We start from the raw sequence: 22,237 nt of genomic DNA on the forward strand, positions 1-22,237 counted from the left end.
AAGGCGACCCGCAGAGCAGAGTCATTCCACTGCAGCTTGGCAGAGATGGTGCGAAACTCCGACACATAAGCGCACACCGAGCGTTCTCGCTGGCGGAGTTTGAGAAGGCGTGTCTCTGCTCCCACTTCGCTGCTGGGGGGAACAAAGGTCTTCCGGAGAGCGGACACAAACGCAGCATAGTCGTTGCAGGCAGGGGATTTGGAATTGTAAAGCGCAGCAGCCCACTCCGCGGCGCGTCCGGAGAGCAGGGAGGTGAGATGCGCCACTCGGGAGCGTGCAGATGGGTAGCGTCCAGGTTGGCACTCGAACTGCATGTCCAGCGTGGCGAGCAGACCATCGGGGCTCCCCGTCTCCCCGTTCCACCTCTCCGGCAGGCTGAAGTGGAGCTCCTCCCTAGGAGCAGAGCGGGTTGGCTGCTGGAGTGCAGCGATCTGTTGCTGCTGATCGTTTGCCTGTTGTTGGAGAGCCGTGAGAGCCGTGGATAGACGCAGGGTGTGGTCGGACAAGGAGTTCACCTTGGTGTTGAGCTGATCTACCATGGAACGCAGCTGCACGTTCTCGTGGCGGAGACGATCGATCTCCGTCGAATCTACTCGGTTCTCAGTCATCCTGTCAGGCTGATCAGACTGGATGAAGGAGACGAACAAGGTGAGACGTTTAACAGTTTTATTATTTCTCTGGTCGTATCTCTGTGAGGAAGAAACGATGACTGAGATGAGAAGCCGGTCACGGCGTCTTCCATATATAGCCTTGCTTGGCTGTGACGTGGAGGGAATCCCCGCGAGGAGCACGCTGGGAGCTCCCCACGAGGGGCATGTTGGGAGTTGTGGTCCGAAGGTCAGCCGGGAGATACCTGAGTCCTGACACCGTCAGCAGCACGTTACTGCAGCAGCACGTCATAACTGCTGATTGGAACCGCTGTGGTCAACAGAACCTTTTCCACCGGAGCCGTCAGCAGCACGAGTCGGCTCAGGAGCAGCATGTCGCGGCCCTTTAACGCGCAAGTTCTATTTTCTACGCGCAACGCCTCTGAAACGGGTCAAGTTCGACATTTTTGGGGAAGGAAAGACAGGAAATCGGATGCGGAAACGGAAACGGAGCGAAGCTCCCGTGATTTTCAGAATAAAGAAACATACTGCCTTCCGGTTGCTTTACTTTAAAAAATAGTTACTAACTGTGCGGCCCCGTGAGAAGTTATCACCTAGCTAACGGTCTCCTTTGTTTTTCAGGTCCGTATTCGTGATTATAAAACGGACAGAACATAAACACAAACCTTTTGGAGCCATGTTGTAGTTTTCTCCTGCTTGTTGTTGCGTTTATTGACGAAGTCACTCGTGTGACTTTGTGCTCGGTCGGTGACAGCTGCTCCCCTGCTGCTACGCGTCTGTTGGGAAGGGCCTAGCAGCAGCTTATGGGCTCGACACACGGGAGGCAGCATCGCCTCTCCTCCATTCATTTTCAATGAGACATGCGCGGCAAAGCGATAATCGCGGGTCTCACTCCTATCAAGCGAAACGCGAAAAACGTGTGTGTGACATTATGCGCTCGTGCACGTGTCGTGCACAGGCGACCCAGCGACGTGATCCCAGAAAGTTGAAATATTTCCAACTTTTCGTCGCTGTCGCTCGGACGAGGACCAATCAACGGAGGTTTCATTCACTGACCAATGAGCGGACAGGATGCTCCGTACACCCTCCGAGCAAACATGAAGGAGAAGTTGATTATTATTATATTTTATATAGTAAAATCAGAAGTAAGAGTTCACATAACTCTAGCAGCACCTTGTGAAACATCATATCTACCACTTTATTAACTCTGAACCGCTTAAATAACCTTAATTCCCTCCAACCTGACACAGCCAAACAAAACAACGGAAGTTTCGATTTTGCCATGGAAATGTGAAGCACTTTGTGATTCTATGTCTGTGATAGGTACTATATAAATAAAATTTACTTACTTACTACTTACTTCATCTGCAAAGATGAGCAATGTCATGGCAATCCTTTAGCATTAACCTGCAAAATGTAGAAGAGATCTGGTTAGACCTTTGTTGTTTCAGCTGTGTAAAGTCCAAGTGGCCATTTTATACATTTTCAGTTTTTATACTTTTTAGTTGTTTTTGTTCCCTTCAAGTCAGGGATGGCAGCATCTTAGTGCCCCCTATGGATGAGCCGCTACTGGTCCATGGTGACTCCTGTCTAACATAATCTGTTGGCCTGTTTGGGCTCCCTTGATGTTTTTGGCCGCAAGGGAAGAGTAATGTTAGTGCTCAGAACAAATAAGAATTGTGTAATGAAGGAAAAGTATAAATGATCTGTGTGACAGGGTTCTGCTCAGACAGCAGTATCCATCTGATGATGGAGATACAGATTGGAGCTGAGTTCTGTTTTCCACAACTCAACAGGTCCTGCAGGACGCCAACACCTCACTGGTCTGAAGCTGTCCTCCTGAACATCGTGTTGTCCTTCTTCTCTCTGATCACAGCAGTTCTAAACCTCCTCATCATAATCTCAGTCTCCTATTTCAGGCAGATATTAAAAAACATCAAATTGATCAATTTCTTATCTGATCAGAATGTGATTCTATGCTGCATACGTTATTTTAACCTCACTGACTGACTTTGTTTCTTTGTAGGAAGCTCCAGAAACCTGCTAACATCCTCATCCTCTCTCTGGCTGTGTCAGATTTCCTTGTTGGCTTTTTAATCATTCCATTTGAAATCTTTAGAAAGACAAAATGCTGGATACTCGGTAATATCACATGTTTATTTTACTATTATGTTTCCTCTATTTCTCTCAGTGCTTCAACTGGAACCATTGTTCTCATATCAGCTGATCGCTATGTGGCTATTTGTTACCCTCTGCATTATCCCACCAGAATAACCTTACCAAGAATGAAATTCTGTGTTTGTCTCTGTTGGAGCTGTGTTGCTTTCTATATAGGTTTCTTCTTAAAAGATATGCTGATTGAGCCAGGCAGGAGTAATTCCTGCATTGGAGAATGTACAGTGTCTGTTGATTCATTTGTAGGAACTTTTGATCTGTTTATATCCTTTTTATTTCCAGTTACAGTCATCATAGTTCTGTATATGAGAGTATTTGTGGTGGCTGTGACTCAGGCTCGTGCCATGTACTCTCACAATAGAAGTGTCACCCTTCAGCTTTCAGTGCAACAACAAACAAAGAAATCAGAGCTAAAAGCAGCCAGAACACTGGGTGTTCTTGTTGTTGTGTATCTGATGTGTTTCTGTCCATATTACTGCTGCTTTTATTTTATAGATAGTTTTACAACTACAACATTTGTATCATTCTTGTTCTTTCTTGGTTATCTTAACTCCTGTCTAAACCCTCTGATCTATGCCATGTTTTATCCCTGGTTCAGAAAAGCTGTTAAACATATTGTAACTTTACAGATCCTGAAGCCCGGCTCCTGTGAGGCCAACATGTTATAGTCACAGTGGACTGAGGGACGTACAACCTCCAGAACAATTTACAATTTCAAAATCTAAAGTCCAGTTGTGACTGTATGAGTGTCCTGTCAATGTATCCTGATTGATCATGCGCCCTAGCTACTTGTCCTTTTGGTTCACTAGTTAGTGCGTGTGACTCTCACCCGGGAGTTTTGGGATCAAATCCCGCCCGGGCCCTTGTTTCTCCACCTTGCCACACAGTGAAGGAGAAAATAGTTTCTTCAGTCTCTACATTGTAAACATAAATGTACGTATAGAGCAGGGCCGGTTCTAGGCTGGCATGTGTGAGGGGGCAGACAGAATTGTAAAAGGGGCAGATTGTGGTGATAGAAGAGGAAAAAGTGTATGTTGGTAGTAAAGGTACTGTGGGTGACTTAGTCATGTGACTAGATTGCATTTTGTTACACTTTGACCTTCCCTTCCTTTCTCTGTCCCTGAAACCCTTATTCATGTGTTCATCACATCATAACTAAACTACAGCAATAACATCTAGAGGTCAACCGATATGTTGAAAACACAAAAGCAACATCTAAAGGTGATTCATTCTTTGTTTAAGTCACTATTTCCTAACATCTATTAATTAAACCTGTTGAACAATGAGCCTGCAGCTGAAGCCTTGGGCCTGGTTCGAATGAACAGAACACTGCAGTTGACTTCACGAGACACTGACCTCTGTTCTCCTCAAAAGCAGGCACTCACTCACACACAAGAGCAGCTGGGACGTTGATGTTGTAAAAAGAATAGAAAAAAATATGATTTAATGAACTGCTGCTTAAGAAATGAGAACTGAAACTACAAATGTGGGTGGAGTTGTTATTGTTATGTGTTACTCACTTGTATTTAACCTTTGTAAATGTATAAACCTGTACCCACATTGTCTTACCAACAGGAGATGTTCCTAAATGTGTTAAAGGTCATGCATGATATTCAGGAAGCTGAGGTCACAAGGGACAGGAAATACTTATAAGTGCAGGGACAGCATCAGGAGTGAACTAGCAAAGATGAATGTATGAGGAATGTATGTTGATTGAAGCTTTTGGAGATGACTTGGAAGCTTCCAGAAAATGTAGGTATAAAAGAAATGACGGGACAAATGTCACCGGCACTCTTAGCGGAGAGCCCACAGACGGGCTCTGACTAACGCCGGGGACACACCGGCCGCCAAAGCTCCACGAAACGGGGACCGCCTTCATTCGGCACCCTTGTTATTCTGTTCTATAGGCCACATGGGCCGCCGAAGCGCCGGCGCTGCAGCCCGTGCCGTGCAGCAATCGTTTCGGCGTTTGCTCTATTTTTTTATCGAACCGTGGGTGAACCGTGTCAATTCTGGCAGGAAGTCAAACCTAGATATAAGAGGCAGGCTGGTAAATTTAACAAAATAAAGCATTTAAAAAAAATTTCCATGATAGTCAAATGTGTTCATAAACAGACACTGCATAAAAACCACATGAACACACACACACACAGCGAATTTGTGTGTGTGCATGACCAAGTGAAGGGGGTGTGGTTTTGGGTGTCTTTCAACCGGAGCAAACAGGACAGAGAAGCAGAAAGTCATAGACCAGCTATTAACAACTGGTTCACACCATAGGTTCACACACACCCGGACAAACACACACAAACAGCAAGGGGGAGGGGGGTGTAGAGGGAATGGCAGAGAGAAAATGGAGGACACCAAGTGGTTAAAAGAAAAACTACAGCTGAGCCGAGGCGCGCCTCGACTGGAGCGGAGAAACAAGTGTCTGGTCTGAACTGAAGAGCAGCGAGCAGCGGCCGAATTTCGTGAGCGCTTCGCCTCCCGGCGCTTCGGCGGCCAATGTGTCCCCGGCCTTAGAGAGACCGTAGATAAGGGTTAGATAACTTGCAGCTTATAAGAGGAGAGTTCTAGCCTGGTAAATTAGACTAAACAAATATATTATTTAGTCTGGCAATGCTCCATTGATGGCTGTCAGTCATGGGGCGGGTTGTAACGTTGTCTTTCAAACTATCTTTGCATGCTACTGGACATCGAACAACGTGACTCACCACAACAGATGACAGTAAATGAAGCAGTTTGCTGTTGAAGAAGGCAAAAAAACATCTTTTTCTAAATAAAGGACTTAAACACATCTATCTGCTCCTTATTCTAATGAAGCCCAAGTCCTAAAAGTCCAAAATTGATGTAAAAGCCATTTGAAAAGAGCTGTCGCCATCTTGTTCCACTCATCATCCCGCCCACCAGAGCGGATAGAGTGCTGTGATTGGCCCACCACTGTGGATCAATCACAGCACTCTTTTTGTCTCAATCCCCTATAAAGAGCTGTGATTGGCCAGCCTGAATGCTGCTAAGGGCTGGGGAGATTCCAATTGGGAGTCTACTTCCAGACCATGGGTCCTCAGTAGAACTAAAACATTAATGCAAGTCAATGTGGCTAAAAACGCTATTTTCTAATTCTGCTTATTATGTGCCATGGATTTCACAGATGATGTCAGTGAATTTTAAAGAATAATTTTGATACCAAGAACTCACTTATTTTCGAATGGGGGGAAACGCTATTACCGAAGGAAAATGGCTGTAAGTTCAGTAAATTTCAAATCCGTTCTTTCAGGAAGAAAGAACCACCAAAAATCTGGCCATGTGGTAAGTAGCAGCTATGTTAGGGGAGAGGAAATTATGTGGTGATGTCACTTATGCGACGTACCAATGTCTGATTTGTGGTCATGATAAATACGAACATTTACAAGCTGATAAATCTCAAAGTACATGATTGGCGTGGTCAAAACGTAAATCACTAGTTTTCATTTAAATTGAATTACATGTGCGATACACGGCGTAAGGCAAAGCAGATTAGAAAATAGCTCTGTTAGCCCCATTGACTTGCATTATTTTTTCATTCTTCTAGGAACCCATGAGCCGACCAGAAAGGGAAGAGACTTACGCTCCCTGTGGAGCGTTCCTAGGCCAAACTTTGCAAATCAAAAATTTGGTCTAGTTCACTAGGCTACCAGAATGCAGGAAATAACATATTTGCTAACTACATCACATATCAAATTCTTGCAGCTTGATGGCTGTGGCCAGTGTCACATTTTCAGTTTTCTGGCACATGCTGATCTGTTTAAACAGTTTTCTTACTTCCTCTTGCAAAACTTGGCTGATAATATGAAACTGTGAGTAGTTTTCTGCTAAATCGCATTTTACCCTTTCCGCTGGGCCATCTTGTTAGCTGCTATTTCCTTTTCAAGAAGCAACTACAGATGGTTCTGATATCTGTTTAATAGATTTTAACGTTCTCTGCGAAATAGCTCACTGTTACTTCACTTTCTTCATTATTAGTTTCAACTGGTAACACAGAATCCGAACTGCATCACATGGCTGGCTGCCATCAGTTGCTTAACAGTGAACGTGTCACAAAGCTCACTATTTTAGGACCCTGGCTGCCCTCAGTGGCTGTCTGAATTCCTGGATATAATTTTCCATCAGCACGAATACCACAATTATCAATACACACCACAAATCCTCTAATATTGGCCTGTATTCCATTACCCAGGACTTTTCATAAAACATTCGGGGTTTGAGCCCAAGTAGCTGGGCCTAACGCCGCCCCTGTCCTCACCATAAATAGTTTGTAGAGTGCTAATGTTTTTAGCAATTTAGCTCAGCGTTGCAACGTGGAACTGTGGAGGATGAGGATTAAACAGAGGGAGAATTTTTTTTTAAACTTCAAACCAAACGAGACACAAACGGTGAAACTTTGGAGCGGCAAGGCGTCTGTTGCCTTTTGTTGTGGATCAATAACCTAATCATCACCAAGTGTTTACAATGCGCTACCGGCATGTTTGCTACATTTGTTACCATACTGGGATTTAGCCTGACACAATGGTGTTTGTTGTAAATGTTCTAACTCACCTGTTCAGGCTGGCTTTTGCGTGACCTTCGTCACCACCCTCTCGTTATTCTGTTCTTATTTCACCTTTCGCGGAATCCATTAATTTTCCTCTTTCCTGTTAATTTCATCTCCATTTCCTTACATTTTTTTGTCCTTTTAAATGTATTTTTAACCTTTTTTTAAAAATTTTGTACATCAATTTTTTATTTTTTTGTGAAGCCCCTTGTGATTTTCATCTTGAGAGGCGCTATATAAAAGATCGTCTTCTTCTGTATGCATACGTATGTACAATGTTAACTGTACATTTTCAGTAAACAAACCTAGTGTTTTATAGGTTCAAACTGACACAAAATCCTGTTTTTATTCACTCTACTGATAGTGTATTTTGCTCAACTTGCCCTGAGAAAAAAAGTAAGAATTCTCTTTCTTTTCTATTTTATTTTCTTGTCAGTGGCTCTAATCCTCGTCGGTACAGTGTAGACCCCCCACAAACACACACACACACCCCAACCCCCACCCCCAAACGGTTGGCGAATTGTCCGTTCCCAACCCCATGACCCTCTCTCACTCTTTGAAGTGTGCAAAAGTTGGCAGCCCTGCCCTGCAATACTGCTTGTTGTTCAACCAAGGGACACGCCACAGACTGCTCCGTGCATCTTCTGCTTCGCCCACATGCTCAGAGATTTCTACATTCCTGAGAAGTGCGTGTGAACAAACACTACCGGTACGGGACCCGGATCCAACTCCACCTAACCTAAACCGGACCGGACTAGATGTGGAAGCGGCATTTGATCACTGGACCTCAGGGACCTGCAGATGCAGGAACTGAGAAGATCACCAATGAGTGATGGTGCTTGTCCATGTAAGGCCCTAAAAACTAGCATCAGGATCTTGAAATGAACCCTGAAGTTTACTGGCAGCCAGTGAAGCTGGAAGAGAAGCGGGGTGATGTGGGTGTACTTTTTAGATTTGGCCAGAAGACGAGCACAGGCATTCTGAACCACCTGGAGATGCTGTGATGGATTGTGGCGAGTGTTTAAGAGTTGTCACCCTGTGTCAAAGGGGTCTAATACATTTCATTTAGGACTAAACAGAGAAAATTAATAATTTGGCAATGACAGAGTTGGAAAGTACACGTGGACAATAACAAATTTGTAAAACGAAAGTTTACAGATGCATTCAGGGGGAAAATGTGTTCATTTTTTTGTCATTGCAGACATTTAAAAACATGTTAAATTTGCTGCATAATTCAGGTTTTAATCAACTTTTTCGTTATTCAATTCAACAGCATTGCTCCGCTGTGGAAAAAAGTGTAGTGTTGAACAGCTTGTTTGTCTATGTTACATTAGCCTCACATGAGCCAGACTGTAGTATTTTAAAAGTGAGAATATGTTTTACAGATTTCCTAAACCACGGATAAAATAAGGCATATATCAAAGGGTTCAGGCAGGAGTTAATGCTGAAAAAACAGAAGGCAATGGCTGATGCATTAAAGGAGCCATCGCTTGAAAGCGCAGCACAGTAATAAGGGCAGAAGCAAGTTAGAAAGACAACCACAAGAACCCCAAGAGTCCTCGCTGCTTTTAATTCAGACTTTTTGGCTGATGGCGTCACAGAATGCTTGACAGTGACAGCTGTAACATGAGAGCGGATAGCACGGGCATGAAGAACAGCTTTACAAAATACTCTCATGTACAGAACTACAATCATTGTAACTGGAACCAAAAAATTTAGAACAAGATCAAGAAACCCTGCAAAATAGTCCATGATCAATACACAATTCCCATTGCAAGAGTTATTTATGTCCTTTAGACCGTCTTTCACAAAAGTAACGTTGTACAAAATTGCGTAGAGCCAACACAAACAGATGCAGGCCTGGACTCTTTTCACAGTGACTCTGGTGTGATAATGCAGAGGGTCACAGATAGCCACAAAGCGATCAGCTGATATCATCACCACATTTCCAATTGAAGCAGTGACAATAAGGGACACAAGGTATATATACAACAAACACAAGTGATCACCAAGAAACCAGCAGGCAGTTAGTCTGAGAGTTTCCCCTGGTAGGAACACAAGGCCTACCATGAAGTCTGAGATGGCCAGGGACAGGAGCAGGAAGTTGGTGGTTTTGTGGAGCTTCCTGAGAGGAAATAAAAGCACAATTAAAAAATAAAATAAACAGATGTAGTTTTATCAAGTACTTTAAAGGTACTTTCAAAGCATTTGACTGTACTTTCTTCAAATTTATTTGCATAGTATTTAAAGTGTTTAAAAATACATCAGCACAGATTAATAACCATTAGAATAAAGATAATTCTTTGCCTGAAGTGAGACACTGAGATGATAACAAGCAGGTTGAGAACGACAGTGAGCACACCGATGAAGGACAGGAGAAACCTCAGAAACACAGTTGTGAGACTTGAAAGAGAAGGCTTCCTACAGGAAGTGTTAGAGAGTTGTGGAAAGCAGAAATCTGTGTCAAGGACCTCCATTAGAGGGTCAGAGAGAGGTGCAGCGGCAGCAGTGTTCTGACCTCAAATCCTACACACGTACCTTTTAATCTGTTACTGACGTGCACTTTTTCATCACTACCTAAGTCATTGTCACATGATCTCTCTAGCTTCCCTTGAGTACTTAGTAGTTTGTTTTTCATTTACTTAATTGGTATGGAGGTACAAGTGGTGCAAAATAATTTGTGCCTTCTAACTGGGAACTCAACGTGAGAGGAAAATCCAGAAAATTCTTATCTGTCAAAGGTATAAAACAACAGTTACAACTCTTCTCACAGTTCCAGCCCCTGAATTGTTTCATTTGTATGTAGTGTTTTTAATACCAATGGTATTAACTCACAATACACAAAATGCCATTTTTGACCAACTGATGAATAAGCAACGATGCATAATAATCAGATTACACATCGCCCAGTCACCCCCCAGCCCTCCATAAACATCCTGTTCCTGTATTATGATAAACACAGCAAGTCCAGATCAATATGGTCTAAACAGGACCTCTGTAATAACATATTTCTTTTTGTAGACTATTGGTGACTTGTAATTCTAACATTATAGTTGTGAATTAAGTCATTAACACACACTGAAGGCCCAGGTACCAGGATCATGGCCGACCAATGATGTAAGTAAAAAGAGGAAGCTATTCATTTGGTCACATTTCCAGTTAGGCACATAGATGTTTCTGGCTAGTTTTTGCGGGGCTCTGAAGCACCTCTAAGGCCCTGTCCACACGTAGCCGGGGATCTGCCAAAACATAGATATTTTTCTACGTTTTGGCCTGTCATCCACACGAAAACGAGTTTTTTCACACGAAAACGGATCTTTTAAAAAACTCCGGCCAAAGTGAAGATCTGCGTTTTCTCCGTTTTGGGTGTCTGCGTGTGGACAGACAAAACCGGAGTTTTAAGGTCCGCAACGTCACTTTCCGCGACAAAAAATGCTGACATCACGTGTGCGACCTGTGTTTACACTAGCCGGCATCATGGAAGTCTTCAGAGCTGCGCTCTGTCACTACCCGATCCATCAATTGTCCAAGCGCTTTCTGCTTGTTTGTTTTTGCAAGTGGAATTACTGCTCCTTGCGGAAGACCACAGACGAAGGACGAGGTTAAGAACAGGGGAAGTACTGCCGCCTACAGGTCTGGCATGTCCTCAACAACGTATTTATCCGGGTACGTGTGGACAGAGTTTGTTTTTAAAATGCGGTGGTGTGGATGCAAGTTTTTGGAGGGGCGGATATTCGTTTTTAAAAAACCCCGGCTACGTGTGGACTAGGCCTAAAATTTGACATTCATTCATCTCCTTTTTTCTACTGTTTGTGGTAATTGTAACGCACTAGTAAAATTTTGAAACCTTACAGTAGGTTAAAATGTTATATTTTATTATTAAAAATAAAGCAATCATCCCCGCCTCAAAAATGGTTTGATCCCGCTCACCCAGGCTTTGAGCGCTCTGTGCCTTCTGTGGTTATTTTGCAAAATAACCAAATGATGAACCTTTCGGACTGGAAAAATAAAGGAATCCTATACCTGGAACACATATATGAAGGATTGGACTTTATCCCATTTAATTGAATAGTCTCCCAATTTGGAATGGATAAGAATAGCTTTTTAAAGTGTCACCAAATTAAATCTGTAGTCAAACAAAAATTTAAGATCAATAAAATAGAATTACAAACACCACCAAGGGTATTTGACTTTTATAATCTCAAACCCCCCAAACTACTGTCTAAAGTATATAAGACACTGTCCAAAACAGACAATAAAATTGCAATCCCTATAGAAAAATGGGAGGTGGATCTATCAGTTAGCTTTGACCAGGACTTCTGATCCCAAACTTGTTTAAAAACTTTTAAAATGATCAGACACCCCAATTTAAAATTAATTCAGTACAAAATTCTACACAGAGTACACTATACAGGTCATTGGATGTTCCAGATGGGGTTTGTGTCATTTGACACCTGTACACACTGCACATTCATGCACTGTGGTCCTGCCCACCTGTCCAGGAATTTTGGGGTAGAGTATGTAAAGATCTGTCAAAATGTCTGAAATGCCATATCCCAACCACCCCCTCTCTTTGTTTACTGGGAAACCTGGACGATGTCCCAATTGAAACATCTTTGGTTCACATGGTTCTGACTGCCATATGCATCGCTAAGAAAACTATCCTCTTGAATTGGAGAAATAGAGAAACTCTGCATTAACCAGTATAGAAATATTTTGTTAGATCATATTGCACTTGATTTAGCCTCTGCTTCCACTTCAAATCAATCTCTCTGGGCTCCTTTGATCGGTTCCATCACATAGCGATAATGGGGGACCGTTGATGTTGTCCTGCGGGATGATGTGGGTGGGGGGGTGGAGGGTCTGAGTTTGGAGTATCCGGATGTTCCCTGGAGGTGGGTTCACTGGGGGTGTCTGGGAGGTGCTTGGGTTGCCTCGGGGGGTGGACTACTGGCGGTCGTGAGTGGGGCCCCGTGGAGGTCTTGGAGGCGGCCATGGGTCACTGCCTGGCGGCTGCATTGCCCCTGAGCGGGTCTGGGTGGGGGTCTGGGGGCCCGGGGTGTGGGGGTGGCCGGCCCCGTGTGGGGATCTGGGCGGGGCCTTGGGGGTCGGGTCCTGACATGTATGCTGCCAGGAAGAAGGCAGGAACATGCAGCAGTGCCTGGCCCGGGTTCAGGGGCCTCATGTAGACCTTGGCTCCTCTGCTGTTCCATCACAGGGGAGGGGGAGGATCCAACCTTACCTGGATGTCCTATATCTTATATATTCTGGAAGTTGTGTAAATGCAGGGATGGGCATAGATTTTCTAATGGGGTGGGGCTGGGTTGGTGCCCTTGGACTCCGTGAGGCTCTGTAATGCTGCTGCTTTGGGCCCTGGAAGGATGGGCTGGGGTCTCCATGCCCTTAGTGGCAATTTGACAACAGAGGTGCCTATTGGGGCCAGTGGGGCAGCTGGCTCCCTGGAGGGCTAAGCCCAACCAGCCGTTCCTCCCCATCCCCGCATATTTCTCTCCTCCTGCTCCCTCACATCATCACACAAACATACACATAGTACCTTGGGGGGTGGACAAGTCAGGGAGTGCGGGTATGGACTCCAATTCCGCATTCCTGTGGCAACCTGCCCCCCAATTTTATTTGCACCTTTTACACTTCCACCAACAACATTCCACACAAACACACACTTAGGGCCTTGGGAGTGAGCACATTCAACGGCATTTGGCAGGGGGATTTCTCAGCCTCCTCCCGAATGCCGGTGCCCACTTCCAATTTTAAACTGCACTTAGACACCGAGGGCTGTGGGTGCAAGTGGGGTGGTGCGGTGGCATCCGCTGGCATAGGCCAGACAATGCCTGCACTGCCCGCTCACCACAGCCATGGAATACACCTCATCAACACACAACACTATAATGGAGCAGGCGGAGGGAGACTAGGGGTCTTAGCACACCTCTGTTGTTGCTTGGCTTCCTGGGGCTGGAGACTAGGAGGGAGATCTGGCCGTCTGGTTGGGGTCTGGGGTGGTGGGTTGCTGTACTCAACGTTGGGCGGGGGAGCCTGCTCATCAGCACCCCAGCAGAAAGGGTCAAACTGTGGTAACCGGTGATAGTTGTACCCAGTGTGCAGCAGTACCAGGACCAGAGTGAATAGGGTGTGTATGGGGAGCTTGAGTGGGTGTCCGGCGTGCATTTTTGTAAGTCTTTGGTTGTATGTGTATGTGTGAGCATGAGGGAGGGAGTGTGTGACTGTGTTTGTGTATGACTGTATATGTCAGGTGGGGCCTTTGACTCCTCCCCTCTCCTGGGACCTCCTTTGATGATATAGATCTTCGTCTCCCCTCCCCCTGCCAAATCTGGTGTGGGGTGTGGTGCCTTGGTCTGCCTGAGTGTTCGTGGCTCCCGGGTCAGGGGGTTTAAGATTTGGCGTCTGCTTGATCATTCCCGGTGGCTGCCTGGTGGGGTCTGGGTCCCTGGGCTCTGCTGGGTCCCCGGCGGGGGTGGTCGCCCCTGGGTCTCTGGTCGCTGGGTCCCGGGCTCGGCCGGCTAGGGGGTGGGAGGCGGCGGGCGGGCCTGTGGGCTTGCCGCTGATATCTCCCGGGACTCTGCCGGCTGCTGGTTGTGCCCCCCCCGGGGCGATCCTCTGCTCCTCTCGAGGGGGGTGGGGGGCCTTTCTGGTTGCAGTCCCCTTGGGGTTCCTGTGTTCTGGGGCAGCGCCTGGATCTCTGGGACTTGGAGCTCCCCCTGTCACCTACACAGAGACGGGGGGGAGATATGTGGTCCCTCACAATCTCTATTGGACGCTCCTATTGGGAAACCTTACATAAATAAGCGCGTGTACACACACAGGTGCTCACATGTTGCTCTCAAAAGTATGGGCTTGGGCACGTTCAGCACTTGTCTCAAGGCTGTCGTTGCCACTAAATGCACTATGATTTATTATCGTGTGATTGTTCAGTTTAACAATGTTGATTTTATATTTCATCATTACATTGACGCAGTGATAGCTTGCTCCTGATCAGGGCCGGAGTGGGACACATTTTCAGCCCTGGAGTTTCAGACCCCAGACCGGCCCACTTAATGAATTATTATTAAAATCATGTTAGAACTTTATATGTATAGTCTACAAAAGCACACTACTCGGTAAAGCCTTGTAATTCAGTGCAAGAAAGAGTTGCTTTACAATGTAGGTTTATTTGAACATCAGTGCACATCTCCAACATTGTTCTTTACAACACATTCTCTAACAATATAACAATCTACATTCTGTTCAAACAGCTGTTCTGAGATTTTCAAACCTTTAAAATGAAATGACTCAGCACTCCCTTTCACACTTTTTCCAGTTTCCCTAGACTCACCTGCACACAATTAAAATAATCATATGTAAAGCTTCAGCACATTTGATATGGAAAACACATTTTTTGTAACCAATTAAAATATTTTCTATGGCAAAATATGCAGGCTTATTTCATTTTACTTTCATTCTAATAACTATCTGTTGTGGGCTTTGTGCATTTACTAATAAAAATACAACAGGTCACTACTATTATTTGGACATTAAAATTATTATAATGAAACTAATGTTTGCTTGTTTGCACATGAGTTGGCTCACCTTCTATCCCAACAGGAGCAATACCCTCACTGCTGGCTCCTGGCTCTTCTTCTGACACTACATTGTGTGAAAATTGTCACAATTCAGCATTCATTTTCCTTTTTACACGCTTTCTGATCAATGCTGAATCATCTAGCATTTTAGGACACTTTCATATAGAGCCAGGATAGTTTTCATCATATAAATTTTAATAATATTCAGTTCACTGACTCAATAAGTAATCCTACCTGTACATGTCCACTCTGGAATGGTGGGTTTCTGCCTGGTGCTTATTAGGCCTACTGGATCTTGTGGGCTACAAGACAGTTTGGTGGCATCAGTCATATCATACTGTTAATTATATTACATAACGTTATGTCATGACGCCATATAATTCATTATTGATGCTTAATTAACTTGAATGGTGATTTGCAGCCGGTAAAGTTTAACATCTTGACTTGCCTTACCCGTTTTATCTTCATTTGAAGTTAAAGACCGCAAGCTTGTTTGAGAAAAAAAGGTGCTCATTTTTGCACATTTAGCTGCATCTGTTTCCAGCGCTTTCCTCTTTTTAATTCTTGCCTTCTCCGCGCCACCCTTGCTCTTTCTACTTTCCATCTTTCCGTCAACTGCGAGGTCACGTGTTGCGCACAGGCGCATATTGGGCAAAAAGAAAAAAAACGAGCTGCAGCCTGCAGGTAGAGACAGCCGGGAGGAGCGTATGAGATCAGCCCGGCGGCCTCAGTGCCATGACTGAACACCGGCACCAAAAAATAAAAATAAAATGATAAAAAACAAAAACGAGAGCACCGGCCCATGCGGCCCAAACATCGCGCGGCCCACCGGGAATTCTCCAGACCCTCCCGATTAGCCACTCCGGGCCTGCTCCTGATGTATTGTTGTGTGTCCCATTTTTTTCTGCTCTTCTCTTTCTGCAGGTCTAGAAGCCGACTCTTGTTCATTATTGTTTATCTTTGTGGAAACCCCCCCCCCCCCCCCTTCCCACCATTTGTATTTTCCTTTCTCTTTCACCTCTGTCTCCCTGTCTGGTCGGAATTACAAAGCATTCAAAAGCATTAACAATAAAATTTGAAGTATCAGGTGTGACATTTAAAGCAGAAGCTTTGATGCTCCACCTGAGAGTAAATCTGTAAGGCTTGTTACCAGCATTCAGACATCAATTCTGCTTGCTTCACAGCCAGACAGGACACGGTTAAAAAAAAAAAGGAAAAAAAAAAAAGAAGGGTGACCTGAGGGTGTGTTCCAACTATTGGGGGATCACACTCCTCAGCCTCCCTGCAAAGGTCTACTCCAAGGTACTGGAGAGGAGGGTCAGATCGATAGTTGAATCTCAGATAGAGGAGGAGCAATGTGGTTTTCGTCCTGGCCGTGGAACTGTGGACCAGCTCTATACCCTTGCAAGGGATGGAGGGGGCATGGGAGTTTGCCCAACCAATCCACATGTGTTTTGTGGATTTGGAGAAGGCTTATGACCGTGTCCCCAGGGGCACCCTGTGGGGGACGCTTCAGGAGTATGGGGTGGGTGGCTTTCTGTCAAGGGCCATTCAGTCCCTTTACCAGAGGAGCGTGAGTTTGGTCCTCATTGCCGGCAGTAAGTCGGACCTGTTCCCGGTGTTGGACTCCACCAGGGCTGCCCTTTGTCACCGGTTCTGTTCATTACCTTTATGGACAGAATTTCTAGGCGCAACCTTGGTGTGGAGTGTGTCGAGTTTGGTGGCAGGAGAATCTCGTCTCTGCTTTTCGCGGATGATGTGGTCCTCCTAAATTCATCCAGCTCTGACCATCAGCTCTAGCTGGGTAGGTTCGCGGCCAAGTGTGAAGCAGCTGGGACGAGGATCAGCACCTCCAAATCTCAGACCATGGTTCTCGACCGGAAAAGGGTGGCTTTCCAACTCCGGGTCGGGAGAGAGGTCCTACCTCAAGTGGAGGAGTTTAAGTATCTTGGGGTCTTGCTCACCTATGGTCATGAGCTTTGGGTAATGACTGAAAGAACAAGATCGCGAATACAAGCGGCCGAAATTAGTTTCCTGCGTAGGGTGGCCGGGCTCAGCCTTAGAGATGGGGTGAGGAGCTCGGACATTTGGGAGGGACTCGGAGTAGAACCGCTGCTCCTCCAGATCGAGAGGAGTCAGTTGAGGTGGTTTGGGCATCTGGTCAGGTCTGCCTCCTGGACGCCTCCCTGGGGAGGTGTTTCGGGCATGTCCTCCCGGCAGGAGGCCCCCGGGTCGACCCAGGACACATTAGAGAGGTTACATCTCCAATCTGGTCCGGGAACGCCTTGGGGTCCTGCCGGAGGAGCTGGTGGAGGTGGCCGGGGAGAGGACGGTCTGAAGCACCTTAGTTGGGATGCTTCCCCCGTGACCCGGACCCGGATAAGCGGAGGAAGATGACGACAACGACGAGGAGGTCCATCTCAGTTCCTGACTTGTAGAGAAAAGAGCAGCAATTTTCCAATAAAAAATTTACTTCACCAAACTCGGCTCCGCACTGGTTAAGTAAGCTATTCACTCTTTCTCTTACTTTACAAATAGGCTTTTGCCCCCACGAACCAAGAGTAACTCTAAACGTTTAGAGGTGAAGCAGCTTTTTCATCCATGCTTGCCTCTCAGTTTAGCATTAGCTGCACATGGTGATGAAAACCACATTTAAGTCTTTTCTTTATATCTTTCAACGTCCTCTACAGTGTTAAGCCTCAAGGGCAACCTGCTGGCTTGACTATCACCTGTAAGTCGCTTTGGACAAAATCGTCTGCCAAGCACATAAACATAAATCACTTTGTTCAGGGGAAAAAGTTAAATGAGTCTAAATAAGGTTGGAAAGCATACAAATGTGAATTCATTCAAACTTGTTGCTCAATAGTTAATGCAGAGTTGCTAAATGGATACATAGCAGCAGACATACATCACAATGTGATGATCACATCCTTACATTTGCTATTCTTGGAGGTATACTGTCTGTTTAACACTAAGGTTAAAAGCACCCCCAGCTGTTCGGGCATACAAATTACCCACAGGTTATAATTCCTTTTCTGCCTGAGACGAGTTGTGTGAAATAGGGCATTGTTAAAAAAAAGAATGTATAGCTTGAAAAGCAGCATTTGTGACTCACATCAGCTGCTTTGTACAGTTGCATTCACTCATTTATGTTTCTGGTAAGAAAAAAATGACAAAACCATATGTGTGTGGGAATATGTTAATATATATACATATACATATTCTGTAACATGCAATAGCAAGTTTTTTTATGTGTGACTCAATTAATACAATTTGTGAACTTGTACCAAAGATTTTGAATAGGTGCAGATGTTGTGTTGTACCTGTGATGGATAGGATTTTTCTCAATTATTCTCCGTGACTTCAAGTTCCCAGCAGGGGCGGACTGGCCATCTGTGGATTCTGGAGAATCACAGAAAGGCCGGTACTCCAAAATGGCCGACGGGCCAGCCAACTACTCTTCATGCACGCTGTCATCACCAGTCCGTGATTTACAGCAAGCCTCATACTAAGCTAGCATTTAGCGACAGTGGAGAGGAAAACTCCCTTTTAACAGGAAGAAACCTCCAGAGGATCCTGGCTCAGTATAAGCAGCCATCCTCCACGACTCACTGGGGATCGAGAAGACAGAGCACACACACACACACCCACACCCACACACACACACACACACACACACGCACGCACGCACGCACGCACGCACGCGCGCACGCACACACACACACACACACACACACAACATTTATACCAAGTAGTGTTTCTACGGTTACATTGTGATTTCTTAGTAAATATTCCATTTGGTGAGAGATAAACTTTATTGTATTTATCCTAATGAATCTATAATTAAAAAGTAAACTAGTAGTAGCACATTCAGTATCAAAGAGAGTCAAATAATATCAGAGAGGAAGAATGTTTAAGTGGTTAGCAGCAGTGTGCTAGACGATGGCCCCCTCCATGAGGCCACCACAGCTCAGCAGAACATCATTGTAGCTTCTTCTGGGGAGAAAAACACTTAAGAGAAAAATAAAGTTAACAGCTGAAATAGCAGGAAATATTATACTTAAAGAGCAAATTGTAGAAGAAAGTAGTCGAGTGTGGAAAGTGGTCAGTGTATCCTCCAGCAGTCTAAGCCTATATAGCAACATAACTGCAGAGATCAATCTGGATAAACTAATGTGTCCCATAATGTGCTTAATGAGACAAATGTGGCTTTGTTCAGTATTTCAGGTTTTAAAAACCTTTTTGTTTATTTAATTCAACAGAATCACTCTTCTGTGGAAAAAAAAATTCTTTCTGTGTGCTGTTGTGTCCTTGGGCAAGACACTTAATCCACCTTGCCTGCTGGTGGTGGTCGGAGGGACCGGTGGCGCCAGTGCTTGGCAGCCTCGCCTCTGTCAGAGCGCCCCAGGGCGGCTGTGGCTACATCGAAGCTCATCACCATCAGTGTGTAAATGTGAGTGTGAATGGATGAATGATACACTGTAGTGTAAAGCGCTTTGGAATCCTTACTCTGAAAGGTGCTATACAAATGCTGGTTATTATCATTATCATAAGTCTAGTTTTGTAAGTCTGGTTTATTATGAATAACACACTCAAATTAAAACTTCTAAACAACTTCTTTGTCTATGTTACGTTAGCCTCACATGAGCCAGACTGTAGTATTTTAAAAGTGAGAATATGTTTTACAGATTTCCTAAACCACGGATAAAATAAGGCATATATCAAAGGGTTCAGACAGGAGCTTATGCTGAAAAAACAGAAGGCAATGGCTGATACATCAAAGAAGCTATCGCTTGAAAGCGCAGCACAGTAAAAAGGGCAGAAACAAGTTAGAAAGACAACCACAAGAACCCCAAGAGTCCTCGCTGCTTTTAATTCAGACTTTTTGGCTGATGGCGTCACAGAATGCTTGACAGTAACAGCTGTAACATGAGAGCGGATAGCACGGGCATGAAGAACAGCTTTACAAAATACTCTCATGTACAGAACTACAATCATTGTAACTGGAACCAAAAAATTTAGAACAAGATCAAGAAACCCTGCAAAATAGTCGATGATCAATACACAATTCCCATTGCAAGAGTTATTTATGTCCTTTAGACCGTCTTTCACAAAAGTAACGTTGTACAAAATTGAGTAGAGCCAACTCAAACAGATGCAGGCCTGGACTCTTTTCACAGTGACTCTGGTGTGATAATGCAGAGGGTCACAGATAGCCACAAAGCGATCAGCTGATATCATCACCACATTTCCAATTGAAGCAGTGACAGTAAGGGACGAAAGGTATGTATACAACAAACACAAGTGATCACCAAGAAACCAGCAGGCAGTTACTCTGAGAGTTTCTCCTGGTAGGAACACAAGGCCTACCATGAAGTCTGAGATGGCCAGGGACAGGAGCAGGAAGTTGGTGGTTTTGTGGAGCTTCCTGAGAGGAAATAAAAGCACAATTAAAAAATAAAATAAACAGATGTAGTTTTTATTAAGTACTTTAAGGGTACTTTCAAAGCATTTGACTGTACTTTCTTCAAATTTATTTGCATAGTATTTAAAGTGTTTAAAAATACATCAGCACAGATTAATAACCATTAGAATAAAGATAATTCCTTGCCTGAAGTGGGACACTGAGATGATAACAAGCAGGTTGAGAACCACAGTGAGCACACCGATGAAGGACAGGAGAAACCTCAGAAACACAGTTGTGAGACTTGAAAGAGAAGGCTTCCTACAGGAAGTGTTAGGGAGTTGTGGAAAGCAGAAATCTGTGTCAAGGACCTCCATTAGAGGGTCAGAGAGAGGTGCAATGGCAGCAGTGTTCTGACCTCAAATCCTACACACGTACCTTTTAATCTGTTACTGACGTGCACTTTTTCATCACTACCTAAGTCATTGTCACATGATCTCTCCAGCTTCCCTTGAGTACTTAGTTGTTTGTTTTTCGTTTCCTTAACTGGTACTTGGTCACACTTCATAGATGTTTCTAGCTAGTTTTAGGGGGTTCTGAAGCACCTCTAAAATTTGACATTTATTCATCTCCTTTTTTTCCACTGTTTGTCAGGTCCTGCAAATTGAGACGGTGCCCCACATTAATGACAGTCTCCCGCTTTGTGTCCAAATCTTTCATGAACTGATTGTGTGTTGAAAATGGCAGCTGTCAATCAACATAGGAAGCAGTCCAACACCCCCCCCCCCCCCCCCTGTCCTGTCTCGCTGTGAAGCAAACAGAATTGATGTCTGAATGCTGGTGACGAACCTTACAGATTTACTCTCAGGTGGAGCATCAAAGCATCTGCTTTAATGTCATGCCTGATACTTAAAACTTTATTGTTGTGTGGATTTTGAATGATGATAAATGACCCGCACTTGTAAAGCACCTCTCAGAGTATGGACTCCAAAGCTCTTTACACTACAGTGTATGATTCATCCATTCACACACACAATCAGACACTGATGGTAATGAGCTGCGATGTAGCCACAGCTGCCCTGGGGTGCACAGACAGAGACGAGGCTGCCGTACACAGGCGCCACTGGTCCCTCCGACTTGCCCAAGGACACAACAGCCGGGATCGAACCTGCAACCTTCCGATTACTGGACAACCCGCTCAACCTGTTGAGCTACTGCTGCCCTACATCGTACTTTGCTCTGCGTTGGATGGGGGTGTCTGCTCATCGTCGGGGGTGTCTGCTCATCATCACCCCAGCAGTACGGGGCTAAATCTGGTCCTGGGATGGTTGTGCAGCAACCTCTGTGCAGCAGTACCAGGACCAGAGTTAATAGGGTGTGTATAGGGAGCGCGAGTGGGTGTCTAGCGTTCACTTTTGTAAGTCTCTGGTTGTATGTGTATGTGTGAGCATGACGGAGGGAGTGTATGACTGTGTATGTCAGGTGGGGTTTTGGTCTCCTCCCCTCACTTGGGTCTTCTTGTGCTGCTAGACATCTTTGCCTGCCCTCCTCCTGCCACATTTACTGCTGAGTGTGGAGCCTTGGTCTGCCTGCGTGTTCGCTGCTCCCTGGTTCGGGGGGCTTAAGATTGTTGGCATCAATCTAGATCAATCCACGTGCCGGCTCAATCCCAGTGATTGCATTTCTACATCTGGGATGTCACTCACGCCACAGCTCAACTCCTACCAGTCCAACTGCTGTGACAGGATGACTGAATCCATTAACCCCGCAGAGTTTGAGTGGATGAAAGCCAAGGTCGTGCAGCTTTGTGCCCTGGTAGATCGGCTCAACACCAAGGGAAACTCCTTGTCTGACCTTGCTCTCCAAGGTACCCTTAGCATGCTACAAC

The 22,237-nt window shown here is 45.0% G+C and overlaps 3 protein-coding genes and 1 long non-coding RNA gene across 4 annotated transcripts; 1 reads left to right on the plus strand and 3 right to left on the minus strand.

Annotated features, from left to right (window-relative positions):
* Positions 1-1,921: 1,921 nt before the first annotated feature.
* On the minus strand, positions 1,922-9,866 carry LOC107397300 (trace amine-associated receptor 4-like). The gene is made up of 3 exons (XM_070548384.1): positions 9,658-9,866; positions 9,418-9,475; positions 1,922-2,015 (listed from the first exon to the last, which is right to left on the minus strand). Exons 1-3 carry the CDS (start codon positions 9,825-9,827, stop codon positions 1,992-1,994), a joined length of 252 nt encoding a protein of 83 aa, XP_070404485.1. The 5' UTR covers positions 9,828-9,866; the 3' UTR covers positions 1,922-1,991.
* Positions 2,321-4,245, plus strand: LOC129154868 (trace amine-associated receptor 13c-like). The gene is made up of 2 exons (XM_054735189.2): positions 2,321-2,527; positions 2,635-4,245. Exons 1-2 carry the CDS (start codon positions 2,355-2,357, stop codon positions 3,449-3,451), a joined length of 990 nt encoding a protein of 329 aa, XP_054591164.2. The 5' UTR covers positions 2,321-2,354; the 3' UTR covers positions 3,452-4,245.
* A 2,934-nt stretch (positions 9,867-12,800) lies between the features above and the next one.
* LOC139066211 (uncharacterized) lies at positions 12,801-15,887 on the minus strand. Its single transcript, XR_011519159.1, has 3 exons — positions 15,399-15,887; positions 15,180-15,247; positions 12,801-15,009 (listed from the first exon to the last, which is right to left on the minus strand). It is a non-coding gene; the product is annotated as an uncharacterized lncRNA (long non-coding RNA).
* A 1,710-nt stretch (positions 15,888-17,597) lies between these two features.
* Positions 17,598-21,128, minus strand: LOC129154836 (trace amine-associated receptor 1). Its single transcript, XM_070542392.1, has 4 exons — positions 20,557-21,128; positions 19,578-20,373; positions 18,269-18,399; positions 17,598-17,700 (listed from the first exon to the last, which is right to left on the minus strand). The coding sequence occupies exons 1-4, from the start codon at positions 20,724-20,726 to the stop codon at positions 17,598-17,600; spliced, it is 1,200 nt and encodes a 399-aa protein (XP_070398493.1). The 5' UTR covers positions 20,727-21,128.
* Between the last annotated feature and the right edge of the window lie 1,109 nt (positions 21,129-22,237).

The sequence above is a fragment of the Nothobranchius furzeri genome, chromosome 2 (assembly GCF_043380555.1).
Source record: "Nothobranchius furzeri strain GRZ-AD chromosome 2, NfurGRZ-RIMD1, whole genome shotgun sequence".
Lineage (NCBI taxonomy): Eukaryota > Metazoa > Chordata > Actinopteri > Cyprinodontiformes > Nothobranchiidae > Nothobranchius > Nothobranchius furzeri.

Bases quoted from the DNA above. Each gene is read 5' to 3' on its own strand.
- LOC129154868 (XM_054735189.2), top strand. From the start codon at position 2,355: ATGATGGAGATACAGATTGGAGCTGAGTTCTGTTTTCCACAACTCAAC. The intron at 2,528-2,634 runs GCAGATATTAAA...GTTTCTTTGTAG, and splicing joins ATCTCAGTCTCCTATTTCAG to GAAGCTCCAGAAACCTGCTA.
- LOC107397300 (XM_070548384.1), bottom strand. From the start codon at position 9,827: ATGGAGGTCCTTGACACAGATTTCTGCTTTCCACAACTCTCTAACACT. The intron at 9,476-9,657 runs GCAAAGAATTAT...ATTTCCTCTCAG, and splicing joins ATCTCAGTGTCTCACTTCAG to GAAGCTCCACAAAACCACCA. The intron at 2,016-9,417 runs GTAGGCCTTGTG...TACATTTTGCAG, and splicing joins TGGCCATCTCAGACTTCATG to GTTAATGCTAAAGGATTGCC.
- LOC129154836 (XM_070542392.1), bottom strand. From the start codon at position 20,726: ATGGAGGTCCTTGACACAGATTTCTGCTTTCCACAACTCCCTAACACT. The intron at 20,374-20,556 runs GCAAGGAATTAT...ATTTCCTCTCAG, and splicing joins ATCTCAGTGTCCCACTTCAG to GAAGCTCCACAAAACCACCA. The intron at 17,701-18,268 runs GTACAACACAAC...TGTGCTTGGCAG, and splicing joins AAAAATCCTATCCATCACAG to ACGATTTTGTCCAAAGCGAC.